The sequence below is a fragment of the Opisthocomus hoazin genome, chromosome 8, assembly GCF_030867145.1.
Source record: "Opisthocomus hoazin isolate bOpiHoa1 chromosome 8, bOpiHoa1.hap1, whole genome shotgun sequence".
Taxonomy (NCBI): domain Eukaryota; kingdom Metazoa; phylum Chordata; class Aves; order Opisthocomiformes; family Opisthocomidae; genus Opisthocomus; species Opisthocomus hoazin.
In genome coordinates this window covers 15,819,670-15,835,685 of record NC_134421.1, presented here as the reverse complement: position 1 = coordinate 15,835,685, position 16,016 = coordinate 15,819,670, and the positions used below count along the sequence as shown (strand labels likewise).

The 16,016-nt window shown below is 49.4% G+C and overlaps 1 protein-coding gene across 1 annotated transcript; it reads right to left on the bottom strand.

The window, feature by feature from the left end:
• Positions 1-1,343: 1,343 nt before the first annotated feature.
• PICK1 (protein interacting with PRKCA 1) lies at positions 1,344-12,768 on the bottom strand. The gene is made up of 13 exons (XM_075428770.1): positions 12,693-12,768; positions 11,363-11,453; positions 10,470-10,581; positions 9,861-9,989; positions 9,673-9,739; positions 8,308-8,397; positions 7,834-7,887; positions 7,684-7,746; positions 7,203-7,336; positions 6,320-6,412; positions 5,233-5,283; positions 3,600-3,744; positions 1,344-3,333 (listed from the first exon to the last, which is right to left on the bottom strand). Exons 2-13 carry the CDS (start codon positions 11,401-11,403, stop codon positions 3,089-3,091), a joined length of 1,224 nt encoding a protein of 407 aa, XP_075284885.1. The 5' UTR covers positions 11,404-11,453; positions 12,693-12,768; the 3' UTR covers positions 1,344-3,088.
• Positions 12,769-16,016: the final 3,248 nt, after the last annotated feature.

The following is a 16,016-nucleotide window of genomic DNA, read 5'->3' as shown; positions in this document are numbered from 1 at the left end:
AACAAAGCAGAGGGCTCCAGGGCAGGCAGCTCCTGGGACCGTCAGACAAAGGCGTTTCATTCCAGACCAGACTGACTACAAATGAATGGGTAATGGGCAAAGCCTGCAGGGTCCATAAAGCCGTTTAGACTCAATGGGTGTACAGGGACAGGAAGGAAAGGGTTTCATTTTAGATGCTCCCAAGCAAAGAGTGGTAAATGATGAGCAAAAGAAAGCTGAATGAAGAATGTCTTTAGGAAGAGACACAGGAACTGGAAATTGGAGGCAGGAAGGTAAACCCCGTGGGGTTGTACCTGGTCCCACCACAGCTCTGCTTATGAGCCAGTCACAGTGGTGTCTTTGGGCTTTTTCCTACTCAAATCCCCTTAGACACATCCCAAATCAGAATAAGCACCCCGACAAACTCCATATGCAAAGCTCTGGGAGAACGAGAAGCAGCAGCAAGGGTGATGGAGCCCTGCAGGTGTTCATTCACTGCTCTGCAATCTTGTTCTCCCCTCCTCACAAGGTAAGATCACTATTTCTGCTTTGCTCAAGAAAGTTACTCCACAGCTCTTTCCCCAGTGACCCCAAGCCCCTGCCCCCCAGGCTGGGTTTTCCTTATTCACCAACAGCCCCTCCAAGAAGCAGCTGACAACTTCCCAGAGGCCCAGGGTCCACAGTGTGAAAACGACCACCCTTGTCAGCACCAGACAGGTCGCTAGAACAAGGTCCCCTCTGTTTCCTCGTCACCAGTCAACATTTCCCACTAAGCCTCCTGCTTTTAAAGCTTTCCACAAAAGCATGTAAAAGCCCTTAGGGCACCCGATCTTGCTACTGACGGCGTTGTAAGATACCCAGCCCTCTCCCTTCCCCTCCACCCGCCAGGCTGCAAAACCCTGGCTATGCTGCCTTCCACTTTGCCTTGTTGGCTTCCAGGCAGGCTCCGCGGAAGCGTTTTCTCTGTTCCACTTAACGGCTCCATATTTTGGCACAACAAACAGCTCTGAAAGAGGATCAGGGACATCGGCATCAGCTCAAGCTTGGGATGCAACAGCTGAGCTGGGTGGAGCAGGCGGCCCTGGAGGGTGCAAGGACAGTGCCCGGCCGGGCTGAGGCAACTGGTGGCTTTCCAGGACTGCTGTTCCCCTGGGAAGCCAAGAGGCAGAGAAGCCGGTATTACATGGAGGACTGGCCTTATAAACAGCATTTATAAGTCTCCTCCTCTGGAAACCTGTGCTGCAGTGACCACTGCCTCTTGGCATAGAGATTATCCACCAGTACGAGTAGGAAAATTAAGGCCAGCACATGACCCACCTTCTTCCTGTGATTATATTTTACAATTAAAACCAATGGAGGATGAACAAAAAAATCACTAAAGAAAACCCATGAAGGACAGGAAATGAAATGTCACATTTTTCTTTACTAGAGACAACCGTCAGTACATCAGAGTCCGTTTAAATCTTCCAGAGTAGCTCGACCATGGATGGCTTTCTTCCAGGCACCCACAGAGATGACGAAGCTCCAAAAACAAATCAAAGAGAAAACAGAACAAAACAAAACAAACAATCATAAATTAATGCCCTTAAATAACTTCTCCACCACTAGAATGTAATGACAGAGAAGTCAGAACCCTCGCCTGAGAAGCACACCACTCCTGGCAGCTCCGCTGCCCGCTAAAAGAGAAAGTGCCGTCTGCATCTGGGATCAGCCCACAAGGATGGAGAGAGGAGAAGAGAAAAGGAAAGAGGGAAGAAGCAGTCTCATTTACCTTGGTTTTCCTTTCCTCCCTTTCCCTTATGCTGAGGAACGGGGCATAGCTACTGCTCCTGGCTGGCCCGGAGGCAGCACAAGATGGCTGGCTGGGGGGGGTTGGGCTATTCACGCTTAGCACTAGGGAATCGCAAAGCCCCTGCCTACAGGCCACGTCTTCCCCTCTCCACAAGGCTGCTGGTCTCTCCCCTCCAGCTGAAGGATGAGACACCTCCTTTGTGGTTCTAAGGTGGCTCCTCCTGGTACCCACATGAGGGAAGAGTGTGCAGGACTGGCTGCACGTCCTCAAGAAGCACATTTGGGTACTGCCCATCGCAAGGCGCCCTAAGAGAGAGTGATGGGAAGGAAACGCGCAGCTTTGCTGTCATTCCCAGGAACCCGTCTGCCTCAGACAAGCACGTTCACCCCAGCATCTCTGCCGAGTAGGAGGGCTCCTTCCCAAGCCAGGTCCCTCCTTCCCACAGGGAAGGGCAGAGCCACATCCTGCAGGATTCTAGCCCTGGCGTGTAGCTATGGAGCGTGCACATGGTGCCAGCTGCGCAGGAGCTCACGGACTATGAAGAGGATGGTAGTCAGGGGAAGAGACTTCCAAATCTTTGCAGCAGGGCTGCAGCAGCCCAGCACGCCAGGCACCTTCTCCCACCAGTCCCTGCTTCGAGATCTTCCCGCAGCCCCTTGGATGGGGGGGTGATCCGATCACACGTACCACCACCAGTTCCAGGCATCAGCTCAGACTTGCTCCTGTTTCCTAAAAACAGCGGTGCAGAGGGCTGGAGTGGTGGGAGTGATCATCCTGCAGAAATCGGTCCTGCAGCCCATGGGGTCAGATGGAAGAGACAGAGCAAGCTTAAAACAGGTCAGAGAACCGGAAGCATGAAGACAGCGAGCAGTGGGGTGAGAAGAACAATGCTGGTGCCGATGCTTTCCCATGGCACAAGGGGAGGACAGAAGGGGGCTGTTCTCGCCATTTGCAGTCATCTCCAGATGTTTAACTGGCTTCCACGTGCCAGAGGGGAGTGGTGCACCCCACATGCTCAGCAGCGTCCTGTCTGCACAGAGTCGCATGATGGCATGGTAGGAGATTTCCCTCCCCACACCTCAGTACCGGGGTCGGGCAGCAGAAGTCTCTGGGGGCAAAAGGAATATCCAGGCAAACAAGCAAGGGAGGAGAGAGGAAAGCAGAGGCTGGTCACACTCCAACCAGCCACCCCCACCCAAAGCAGAGGAGGAACCCCAGGCTGGACATACACAGAAAGTCACGGAGGATGAATCGCCATGTGAAATAAAAGTTTTTATAACAGTCTGCAAAGTCTTTCCTCTGGCCGTGCCGACACACTCAGGCATCATCAATGAGCTTTTCACCATTTGCATCCTCCTTCCCGCTACCTTCTCTCTCGCTTCCTCCTTCTTCTTCTTCTGTCCCATCTGTGTACGTGTCCTTCTGCCCATAGTTAAGAGTTGTGCGGGCAAGGTCCACCTCAATGGGAAAGACATCTGCATCTCGGAGCACGGCATAGCAGTCGTCGTAGTACTTGGACATCGTGGAGACAAAACGCTGCAGCTGGAACACGATGTCTTGCACTGCAGTGGAGACAAGTTGGGAAGAAATTAGGCGAAAATCCCCTTCCCAAACTGAGCGTGAAGGCTGCGATCAAGCCTCCCTCGACAGCGTTAGACACAGCCTCCTACGCATTCATCCCTTCTGGCCCCTGAGGGCGGATGCCTCGGGCACAGCCACAGATGGGTTCTTCAGCAGAGACTTCTGAGCTGAGATGAAGGAGGAGCATGAAGGCCAAAGCCACGTCCGCCTGGCCCCTACAGGTGCGGGGCGCAGCAGCGGTACTCACCGTGTTTCTGGTCTAGGAGCTCTATTTTCTCCAGCACGTCCTTCCTCATCTTGGCAAACCGTGTGCGAGCCTCCTGCCGGCAGCGTAGGATAAGGCGGTATTCGTAGTTCCCAGTGCTGACCCGGTAGAGGGGTTCACCCAGAGCCTGCCAAAAACATGGCACCGTTTTAGACTCCCACAACAGTGCTGGTACGCAGAGCTTGCCTGCTGATGCGGGCTCACGATGACCTTGGGTTACCGCAGCCCTCTCAGGCTCACTGGAACTGCAGTCAGGAAGCACGAAACACGAGGAACGCTGAGCCACATCAACACCTGGCAGCCAGTGGGGCGATTCTGCAGGCCAAATACACGCCAGCCAGGGTAAAGAAAAGCATCACTACTAAGCAAAGGCAAAAGGACAGGCACCTTTCAATCCAGCATGGATATGTGGGATGGCTTCTTATCTGAACTATTAAGACAGGCATTATGAACAAGCAAGTCTAGGGTCTGAGGACTATATTAATTCACATCAATCACACAAAAAATTCTGCCCTCCTCTGCAAGCTTCACCCTACATTGACTGCATGACATATCATACATCTACACAGGGAACCCTGTGGTGTCTGTGACCATCCAGACACAATACTGGAAACCAGTAGGAATGGACATATACATTGTCCCACAAAATAGTTTTGAGAGAAAGAGGTTAGGTCTGTCAGCAAAACAGCATTCCTCTCTTGCACCTGTAAACATAACACTCATAAAAATCCGTGTTACAGACTACGGCTTGGTAATGCACACTGCATGTGCCAGACCCCAAAGATGTTACTTGCTGTTCAAGACCAGCACACTTTCCTTCCCATTTAGCAGGAAAGATATAATCAAATGAACTGTTAAGGAAAGATTTCCTCCTTCCTGGCACTAGGTACTAGGCATTCAAAAAAAATCGAATTCCTGCTCTGAGATAAATTCCTAGGATAAAATAAGATCTTGGTTTTATGCAGGGAGACTGGGCGGGTAGGGGACAGCTTTAGCTATCTTAAACAGAGCTGTTAAGGATTACAGTTGTAAAATTAAACCAGACAGCAAACTGTTACTGGAGAAAGTTGCCAGTTTTTTTTTAAAGTATTCTGATTTTAAATTATCTATTTTTACCAAAACAACCTATTGTTAAGAGACATCCTTTAATCAATTTTCCTCAACGACAAATGCAGCTTTCACATGCACTTTGCTGCGGAGGAGCTAAACCTCCATTTCTCAGACACAAGTCCAGAATTAACGATAAGCTGCACCCTACACACAAATGGAATCTGTGACAACATCACCTTAATCCTCCTTACACAAGCTAATATTACTTAAACACTAAGACAGGCAACCACCGAGCAAACAAGCTGCAGAGGAGATGTCTGGGCCCTTTACTATTCCACAGCACCAGTGATTCACCAGTGACAGTTACTGGCAGTGTTTCCCAGGAAGCATTTAAGCATCTCCAGTTTCTAATATGTTAAGGTCAAACATGTGTCATTCGTACAATGCATTCACTAGTTTGGGTGCACAGAGGCAAAGCGGGCTTTTTGCAGTCATAAGGCAGAGTGCACAGGGAAGCTGCAGAAACAGAGTATGCAGTTGTCACTGTCACAGTACTGGTACTCACAATGCAGCTGTACTCTTCATCATCCATCTCTTTGACTTTCAGGCAGTAAGACTTCGTAGGATTCAAGAGAAAAAATGCAAAAAGTAAAACAAGAAGGAAATATTAAGAATTAGAAGCAATTTCATCATCGCCCATAGCCACGGGGTTGTACCATTCCAAGCCTTCCTTCAAAGGTGCAGCATTTCCCCATTGGGGAAAGCACAGTGGGATCACGGTATATTAAACATCCCAGGTGGAAAGAAAATCTATTTAGAGAAAGACAGTGAAAGAAAACAGCGGGGGAGAGAGAAGGTGCTTATTATTTATACTACAGGAGCAAATACTTCCGATAAGTGCAACGTGAGTAAGAGAAAAATCCTGTATTCATCTACTGTTTGGGAAAACACAGTAACAGAAAAGTATGAGGAGGCAATATATAAAGCGGGGGGGGGAGGGAAATGATGAATTGTGGGAAGGATTGATGTGGGAAGAGATGCTGCCATATTCACTTGCCTTAGGACTGCAGCTCCAAATACTTCTCTCAGCTGGTAAACGGAAATAGACTCCTACAGTTATAGAACAGACGCACTTAACAACCCTACTCTATTTTTTGGAGTGTAGGAAACAAGGGGTGAGTGGAATAGAGAAAGGGGAAAAAAGGCACGGTCTAAATGAAAACAAACATGATTTGACAGTGGTTTAATCTGGCTAAAGAAAGACTATTCAAAACTACCTGAAAAATATGGACTTTGAGGCTTGGTGAGCTATTTAGAGGAGTTGAAGAACGTAAGTTGCACAGGAACTCTTTACAAATAAATAAGGAAATTAATCTGGTGGTGTAGAAAATAAGTCATCCAGGTTCTAGCAGCTCTCTCTTGCCAGTGAGAAGTATTGAGTAAAAAGCAGGTGTCTGAATCTGAGTAATCCGTCCATAGACAAAGAATTGGAAAAAATAAAGCATTCTTGCATGGATTGTGGAAGGATGGATGTGTGATGGTACAGGCTATATGTGACCCTCAAGCAACGATTCTATGAAACTTAATTTCAACTACAATTCTATGAAACTTAATTTCAACTTTTTAAAAAAGAAAAAAAATTGGTAGCTCACCAAATATTCAAACTTGACATCCAGGTATTTTTTGATAGTCAGCCTTGTGTCAGGAATGGCTTTATTCAGATACGTATTCAAGTCAGTAAGCATCTGCAAGGCAAACATCCTGCTGCTGAATGAAAGACCAAAAAGCATGACTAGAATTCGTCAAGTGCAACCTTCTAACCAGCACAGGTCATGAGACTGCCTCGAGTTAACTTTTTTTAACTAGAGCACATCTGAAAGCAAATATTTGATCTTGACTCAGAATTACCGTGGTTAGAGAACCCATTAGAGTCACCGGGAAGTGGTTCCAGCGTTAGAAATGCATGCCTCACTCTAGTCTGAATTTGTCTTCTTTCAAAAAATCTTGTTTCACTTTCAGTGAGTCCTGGACACCGCCCTCCCTGAATCAAAGTCCCACTACCCAATGTTGTCCATCCAACATGGCAATTAAAGTGGTGCTCAGATCAACATTTAATACTCTCTCTGCTAAACTAAGTGGACAGATCCCCTGGAGACTCTCACTCAAATACATTGATTGAAATCCTTAAAGTGTTCCTGGGCTGCTTACTTAAACACTTTTAAATTTAGTGACATCTTTTAACTACAGGTACCAATACCAGCAAAAGGGCTTTGGGGACTACACTGATCAAACTACCCCCGCGTCCCCAAAAGGAGAGGAATTATACTCCTGTGCAAAAGACAAAGGGACAAGATTGATATATTCACTACGTTACCTCTTCGGGTCTTCATGAAGAGAGTTCCCTGAAGGAAAGCAGACAAAGACAGTTCTTCCCACAATGAACGATCTTTAACACCACACCTTCATAGACATGCTTCTGTCTTTCTAGATTCCCCTCTTCTCCAGACCCTGTACTCCTATGTTTAAATTCTTTACCGGCTTAATTGTTTTCAGAAGGTGAATCCCAAACTTCTCAATGTTGCGGTGGGCATCAGCAAATTTCACAAAGGCTTCACTGGCAGCTGGTTGCGGTTCCCGTACACCAATGACAGAGAAAACATCTCCAAATGCTGGATAAAGGTAATAAATAGAAACAGATGAAAGAAGAGGTTGACCCTGGAGAAGAATCTTGCCTCCAACACTACAACTCCTTCCCATAACCTTGCAAATAGCTGGGGAATGATGCCACCTATTCCCTAAAGAGCAGGGGTTGGCAGGGCATTTCTTCAACATCTCATGTGAAAGACAGGGCTTGTGTTAGCACCGTGACCGCTAATGCCAGGAGGGCAGCCCTTCCCAGCTCATTTCTGAAACATTTAGTTTTTCTTTGGGTAAGGGAATCGCACCTCTAAGTACTAACTAACACTCCTGAAACTGGAGGTCAAAGATTTCTGCTCCCTTCATTCAGACTCTTTACCTCTGTGTGTCTGGGATAGCTCAAAGAAAGCTCTGAGAAGACTCTTGGTGTGCTCTGTCAAGCCTGTGATGGAAGCCAGAAAAAACATTTAAGTCACCTCACGGAAACATGAACGGAGGCATCTTTCCCTCCCATCTGGTGTCTGTTTACCTTTGTATAACTCTGCAGTCCTCTCCAGCTCCTCCAATCTCTTCACCAATCCGTCTAAATGGAAACAAGAATCAGAATACAGAATTACAATAGTCAAATCCAGGACACGGTTAAGACCTGACCAACTGGAAAAACACCAGTTTTGTATCTTTGGTTCAAACTTCTCTCGCCTTTAAAGCCTATCGCCTGGTCCAACACGGGAAGATTTTAAAGTAACTGCAAACTAGTTTTAAAGTGTGGGGTCATCACCTATCAGCATTTACTAAGCAGGTCATCAAATTAATTTGACCTTAGTTAATATTTAAATGGCCCCAATGACAGGATATATCACTCAGAAAAATCAGTACACCGAGGCATAGCGAAAGGAAAGAGTTACAAAGGAATAATGAGGAACATGCAAGTAACAATAAAAAGCTGGTAAGCACAAGAAGGTAAGTGTTCCCTTAAGAAAATGTCCTCCCAGACAATACTTACCATTGCAAAGTATGGCTCGGCTTAACCCCAGAGCATCCGCTGTCCCTGAGCTCATGTTCTCTACCAGGCGATGCTTTACCTTCTTCAATACTAAAGGGCAAAAGAGAGTGGTAAACCAGGGTCAGGGTCATTTCTATAGGCCTGAGAAGCACACTAGCATACTTCACTGGTTTCTCAGGTATTGAATAAACTGAGTTTCACTCACTACTGAGGTAGCAAGCAGAAAAAGAATACCATAGACACTAGATGTTGGGTCCAGCTGTGCACAGCACTTCTGTCTTATCTATCTGTCCAGCTCTCACATCCTATATAGTGCAATTAACAGAGCTCCAGCACTTCTTTTGGAAGACTATTCCAGTAAATCGCTTCACTATAAGATACCTGTCATGATATTTGGAACTAAACTTTGCTTATTCTGCTTGCTGTATTACTTAAACTGAAGTCAGGAGACGAGGCTGAAAGCAAGGCAAACAGGATTTAATGCTCGAAGCTATCCCTTTGCTTACTTTTGTCTTTTGGATCTTAGTTAAACCCTTTTGTCGCCCCTTGATGGAATTTGTTTCTGTCTTTGGTGGTCATACGCTGCAAATTACTGAAGACAATTATGCCCTCTTTGGAATTAGACGACTCAGCTATATTTATTTAGAGGCAAACTTGCAGAGGTGCCAAGTGCCTGCAGCTCCCAAGAACCCAGCTGAAGTCACAGGGTTCAGCATCTCTGGAAAATACCATATTCTCACCACACTTCTGTTTCCCCAGAAATCCACCTCAGTCCTCACCATTTCCCTGAACTCCTGTCAATTCATTAGCACCTTAATCACCATGAGAAGAAACGAAAGCAAAAAGAACAGATAGATTTTTTAGGAAAGCGAGAAAGATAGACCATATAATGGAGACAGCTGTGTAGGCTTAGTTCCAAACACCCACTTTGTTTTAGAAATAAAGCCTCCCCTCTTTCCTATAAAATTTATGGTTATACAAAACTCAGTGTATTTCATCAGTGTTATCTGAGCTGAGAAACTGCAACCAGTGTTTCTCGACACTCACAGTTCTGTGTACACCTAAAATCTCAATAGGTTGGCATAACTTACATGTATTAAATAATTATCTAGTTGAGTTTCGTCATCTGTGATAAACACAGTGCACAAAAACAAGCCTCCTGCCTCTAACGAACTTTCAAGACTATTTCAATCAGTCAGGGAAGGATTTTTTTTAAACCTTTAATTCTCTTTGACAATATTCATTTGGAAACGACTGAGTTAAGAGGAAGGATGGAATGAGAATTTTACCTTGGTTTTAGCTGGGACCAGTCTTTCACCCCCCCATGTCACTTTAACACTCTAGGGAGAAAGAAACCAGTCTTACCGATATCCAAAGACTTGCCCTGCTTTGGGTCGGCCTGAAGCTTGTTGTAGTGTATCGTCACTTCTCCCTGTAGAAAGAGCAAATCCAAAACTGCTGTGGTGGAAGCAAGTAGCAGTGGCTTCCTTTACCAATGGACAAAAAGCTAAGCTATGACCCAGAAGCTCCAGCGGCCCCCTCCTACCTCTCACCTTTACCATCTGTATCATCTTGGCCACCTCCACCTTGGTCTTCCCTTTGACGGACTTCCCATTCACTCCTGTGATTTCATCACCAGCTGCCACGGTGCCGTCTAAGGCTGCTGGCGTGTTATCAAATACCTAGTGGGGAGGAGAAAAAGCATAGGTAGTCTGGGATCAAGAGGAAGAGAAAGGTGAATGCAGGGCTGAAGAATGAAAAAGGGACAGTTACATTCCTCCTATTTAACTCAGTTGTATTTTGTTCATGGTGAAGCCTCAAATTTTCCCTAAATCGGAGGTGGGCTGATCATCTTGTTCTCGCAGGAAGTTCTTGTCTCCAGGATGCACCTCCTCAAGCACAGGACTTCCTGATGTTGAGAATGTCACACTGTTCCCCTGTGAATTCTAACATGCTCTCCAAGGAGAAGGATAATTTCAGAAGTCTTGATTTAATTCTTCCATAACTACTTGGTACTAGAGTAAGAAAATCTTATTCACTGGACAGTGAGACGATGTGTCCCCCTTTGAGGCAAACAAACAGCATAGGGCTCTCCACGCTCCCCATCTCTCAGGTCAACACCGTTTTACAAAGGTGGTTGATTCTTCCTGCCGAGTGCCCACCTGGACAATGTAGAGACAGGGGCAGTACTGCGCTCCCCCCCCGATGCTGATCCCAATCAGGTTCTGAGAGTCCTTCTTCAGGGTCACGGTCCCAGGCACAGTGGGGATCCCCCTACAATGAGAAAGGGGGAACGAATAACTGAACATGGCAGGCAGAGCCGCACGCGTGTGAAACAGCTCCGGCATCCCAGTCAACACAAACTGGGAATATAATGGGCACTGCACGTTTGAATTCATTGCCTTGTCTCTGCCGTAGTGCCCACTGGCACGGGCCAGCACAAAGACCTTCTGGGCTCTCTTTTTTGAGGCTGCACGCAAGGATTAGAGGTGGGAGAGACACCCTCCTCCATCGCTAGGCACTGAGGAAACACTACCATGGTTCATGGAGCGTCTCATCTGCTCTTGTTGCCAGAGCGAGAGGAAAACTTGCACAGCATAAACCAGCTGCAAGACAAGTGCTCCATGTCAAATTCACTGTTAATCTCACCAAGCCTGTTACTTCCTCAGGAAATGCCAGACAGACCTAAGGAGTCCAGAGTCTCTCCCTGCTTCTTCCCGCCTCTTATTAGCTACCTTTCCTCTGCTGTAAATAATGTTTTCTCTGGCTGAGGTAACTAATTTACTGAAGACTCATCAGCACTGCTTTGCAACCAGAAATGGCAGGGCAGTCACTGCAGAGCAACGGGAAGCGTTCTCCTTTGCTCGCCAGCACGGCGATGCCTCATCCCCAGGCCCCAGAGGGAGCAAGGAATCAGGACTGAACAGCAAGTCTGACTCCTCAGCACACAGTATCGGGAGCAGGTAAATTTATCCACTCCCATAACACCTTGGCTGCAAAGACTATTTCTATTGTTAGCAAAAAAAACCCAGGAAAAGACAAACAAAATACTCACAGTTTATCTTCCTCAATATCGTAGTCCAAATCTGCAAACATCGTTTTGGTTACGTGGAGCCTGTTCACCCAAAACTGCTTATTCCGAACTCCTTGGGAGGAAAGAACAGAATAAACCCCAATAAACCAGCGATCCCAACAGAAAACTGCACAAAATCAACCTGTCGCCCTTGTCAGCCCCCCTCTCCTTGCTTTTTTTAAATGTCACGTCGTGGTCTCTGTTCTTACACCGAAAATGAAAGCCATGTCAAGTGTCTCCAACCCTCTGCTCTGAATGAGACAGGAGGAAGTCCCCACATCTGAATACCGCGCATTCCGCAACCCACCTGCACACAGCATTCCCAAAGCACAGAACCAAGCGCAGTCCCTTCTGGAAGCACCTCCTTCACACACTCTGCCTGCCCCATGGCTGCGAAGGGCACTGTCAGTTCCACCCGCTACATCTGCTAAAAGTCTCTGTTTTGTTCCTGGCTTCATAGAATCATCTATGAACCTAAGATCATCAGGTCCAACCATCAACCCAGCACCACCATGCCTGCTAAAACATGTCCCCAAGTGCCATGTCCACACGTTTTTTGAACACCTCCAGGGATGGTGACTCCATCACTGCCCTGGGCAGCCTGTCCCAGTGCCTGACCACTCTTTCAGTAAAGAATCATAGAACGTTAGGGGTTGGAAGGGACCTCTGTGGGTCATCTGGTCCAACCCCCCTGCCAAAGCAGGGTCACCTACAGCAGGCTGCACAGGACCACGTCCAGGCAGGTCTTGAATATCTCCAGAGAAGGAGACTCCACATCCTCCCTGGGCAGCTTGTTCCAGGGCTCCGTCACCCTCAGAGGGAAGAAGTTCTTCCTCATGTTCAGCTAGAACTTCCTGTGCTTCAGTTTGTGCCCATTGCCCCTTATCCTGTTGCTGGGTACCACTGAAAAGAGTCTGGCCCCATCCTCCTGACACCCACCCTTGAGATATTTATAGACATTTACAAGGTCCCCCCTCAGCCCTCTGTTCTCCAGGCTGAACGAGCCCAGCTCCCTCAGCTTTTCCTCGGAGCAGAGATGCTCCACTCCCTTCACCCCCCTCGCCGCCCGGGGGCGAGGGCCCGGCCGGCAGCTCGGCGCTGGGCCGCGGCGGCGGGAGGCTCCCCAAGGCCCGAGGCCTCAGCCCCGGCCCGCAGACACCGTCTGGGGAGGGGTCGCGGTGACGGGGCCCGGGGGGGGGGGGTGGGGGGGAAGGAGCGCGACCCGCGGCCCCTCCCACACCGAAACCGTCACCGGGGCAACCGCGGGGGGCCGGCCCTGAAGGGGGGGGGGGGGGGGTGTCCCATGGCTCACCGGAAGCGGCCGCCCGGCGCGCGGCCCCCGCCGCCCGGCGCTGTCAGCCCGCCGACACGTCACCGCCGGGGGCCAGCCCGGAAGCAGCCGGGAGCGAGGCGGAGCCCCGCCCCCTCCGCTCGCGTCGTGCCGCGTTGCCGTGGGGACGGAGACCCGCGGGGGGGGTGGTCCCTGCCCGCTCCTGCCGCCATCTTGGGAGCGGCGCCGGCGGTGCGGCCCCGGCGCATCCCCGCGGCCCGGCTCCCCGCGGAGGGGTCGCCTCGGCCTCCGGGGGTGTCGTGTGTGTCCGTCCCCCCCCTGCCCCGAGGCCTTCGGGCCCCTCCAGCCACCACAGCGCACGCAGAGGCCGGGCTGGGCGATATGGTGGAGCGAGGCCTGCAGCCTCCAGCCCAGGTGCTGGGCCGCGTCCAGCTCCGCTTGAGGCTTCCGAGGTCCCCGGTCGTGGCCAGGCGCTGGGAGGCAGGGCCCGTGGGCTCAGCAGGTCGCAGAGGGGGAGCTGCGGTGGTGGTGGTGGCAGCAGCTGAAGAGGAGGATGGGGACGGCTGAGTTGAACAGGGCTCACGGCACAGCGTGGAACGGCAGCGCCGTGGCTGCTGTTTATTAGTGGGTCGCGGTGGGCTATCGGCTGTTCAGTCACCAGGAGGGGCACCCCAAGTGTGCCCACCCCAAGGAAAAGACGCTCTCTTGCATTTCTCACTTGGAAAAATACAGAGCTGTTACCTATGTACCCTACACAAACGCACCCAGCGCTGGCCTCCCACAGAAGGGAGCGTTTCAGAAAGATATTTGTGAGTGTGAACACGTCCCAGACAGATGACTCAGACGACAGCAGCGGCACAAAGAGCTCTGAGACTGGTTGGCGCGATCAGCCCTACTGCTGGCAGGCCAGCAGCGACCTGTGGAAGCAGGGATTTGGAAGCCAGTCAGCACAGCTGTATGCAAAACCACCGCGCTGCCATGTGTATGGCAGGATTGGCGAGCTCCTGCGCCTTTTGCTCCTCTGCGATGTGGGGGTAGGGGCTGGGTGTTCAAATGAATTTGCCGCCTCCATCAAGACAGCACCATCACTGGGGGAATGCTTTGATTTCCCGGAAGAATGCGGCTGCCTGTTGCGTTATGTGTCATCCCTTCCAGCTGCTGCTGGCTTCTGAGCAATTACCAGGCAGCCAAACCTGACTTATTGACACAGATCAAAAAACCCCAAAGCATTACTCTTTGAACTAAGTCCTCCGCAACCACGAACAAGGACTGGCTGATGGCAATGACCTCTCTTGCTGGCTGAGAGGGTGGTTAGTGTTTGCAGTGTGCAGCCCCATGAACCTCTTGACTGCATACATCAAAACACTGACTGAAGCCACCCACAACGCTGGAGTACAAGGGCAAGAGCGTGTTGTTAGTAATCACTTTGAAGTCACGGGTCTAAGAGGCGATTTATTTATGAAGGGAAGCTGAATGAGAAATGCAGTCCTTCAGGTAGGACCTCTCCGAGGAGAAGAGACTGACATCCTGACCTGGGACAGTGACAGGAATTTTACACCAGTGAACCACTAGAACTGATGAGCCAGGCCCTGATCTCTGCATGTGAGGAGCTCACTGGGGCTCAGTGGTACAACAGCACTTGACTGCGGCTGAGGATGATACAGAGAAGACAGAGCCAGTCTCTTCCCGAGGCTTTTGCACAGCAAAGGGGAAGAGGCAAGGGCCTCAAGTTGCAGCATGGAAATTCCAGTTAGATAAGAAGAAAAAAAAATGCTATAAGGGTGGATAAGCACTGTTGCAGCAGCCCAGAGAGGTGGTGGAATATCCATCCCTCAAGATGGTGAAAATGTAACTGGATGGATTCTGCGATGCTGTGATCCCGAGAGAGACCCTGCAACATCTGGAAACATTGTCCTGTGTAATTCTCTTTCAAATTCTTGGATCGAAACAACTGTCCATAACTTTCTTCTTCTTAAATAGTTAATTTGAAATGCATTTTTATGAAACTCTGTCCACCTGTCCTCCTCAGAGCATATAACTTCCCTGTTGACAACTAGGAGTTAACATATTTGTGATACAGTTACATTGCAGCCCCTGATGAAGTCCGGCCCCTGCCTACCTGGGCACTGCCAAACACAGAGGAAATCCTGCATAAACCTCCCCCCCCAAACTGACAGCTAATGCAGACAAGAGATGATTTAAGCAAATGTCATACAACAGATTGTCGGCAGAGGCTGCAGCCCGCCCCACGCCGCGGCAGGACTGCTCCGTGCGGTGGGTGAGGGGTCTGGGAGTCCCACGCTGTCCCTGTGCTGCCTCCCGCTTCGTGACCTTGGGCTTTGCAGGGTCACCCCGGAGGAGACCACCAGGCCAGCCAGCTGGGCTGCATTTCTAAGGGGGGAGCTCCACCGTGTGGGAGCTGCTGAGAACTTCTGCTGCGGGAAGAGGGGCCCAGGCATACTGGGTTTGCAGTTGTGGGAGATTTCTCCTGTTTTACTGCAAGAGGAAGAAAAGGTCCCCCCACACCTAGGAGGACACCTGCATAGCATAAATCATTACTCAGGGCCTTGTGCATGGCTGTGCAACACACCAGTTAAAAGAAGTACCAGGACCTCATTTCTTCTGGGTCTATTTCTGCTGCTAGAGCTGCAGGGGAAAAGAACACGCAGCGAATGTCTCCTTTCCTGGGAGCTCCTGCCATTAGGAAGACAGACAAGAGGCAGAACTGGCCTGAGGTATAAAACCAGGCCTGCTGACACTCACAAGGCCAAAACCTGTAGGTCTGATGTGCCTTGCTTTTGTGCGGCTCCAGTGGTGTGTGCGCATCGTGTGTGTCCTTCAGTATGTCCCTGAAGCATCGGCCTTTGTACGCGCGTGCTGACTGATCCTGCCTTTTGTGTACAGTCGCTCCAACGCGTCCAAGATCGATTGGATTCTCTCTGCGTGAGATGAAGAATGCATCTGCACGTGCCCTAAAGCCATGGCTGTCTCAATATTAGAAATCCAGGTGATTGCCTCCTCCCAAGGCAAAAAGTAATGAGTTACTGATGAAAACAGTTATCTAAAAATAAAAAAAAATAAGGCTAGCCAAGGTGTAAAAAAATCCCAGGAAGCTGTTCATTTTCAAGAATAGGTCTGATTAATTGTTGTATCAAAAATTTGAAACGTAGCTTTATCCTGAAAAGTGGGCTCACTGCTTACAGTCTCCCAGTATGGCTTGGATCAAGAGGCCTCAGTTTGCACGTACAGACATTTTTCCACTCCCAAACAGACAACTCATGAAAAGTCAGCCCAGGCTCTGAGATTCAAACTGCCTTCTGCTTGTCTTTCATCACGTGTAATAAG

What these genes read in the sequence shown, in the direction of transcription:
- PICK1 (XM_075428770.1), bottom strand. Translation starts at nt 11,403, where the DNA reads ATGTTTGCAGATTTGGACTACGATATTGAGGAAGATAAACT. An exon ending in CCGAGCCATACTTTGCAATG is followed by an intron (nt 7,888 to 8,307) that starts GTAAGTATTGTC and finishes GTTTCCATTTAG; the next exon opens with ACGGATTGGTGAAGAGATTG. An exon ending in ATGAAGAGTACAGCTGCATT is followed by an intron (nt 3,745 to 5,232) that starts GTGAGTACCAGT and finishes TGTTTTTGGCAG; the next exon opens with GCTCTGGGTGAACCCCTCTA.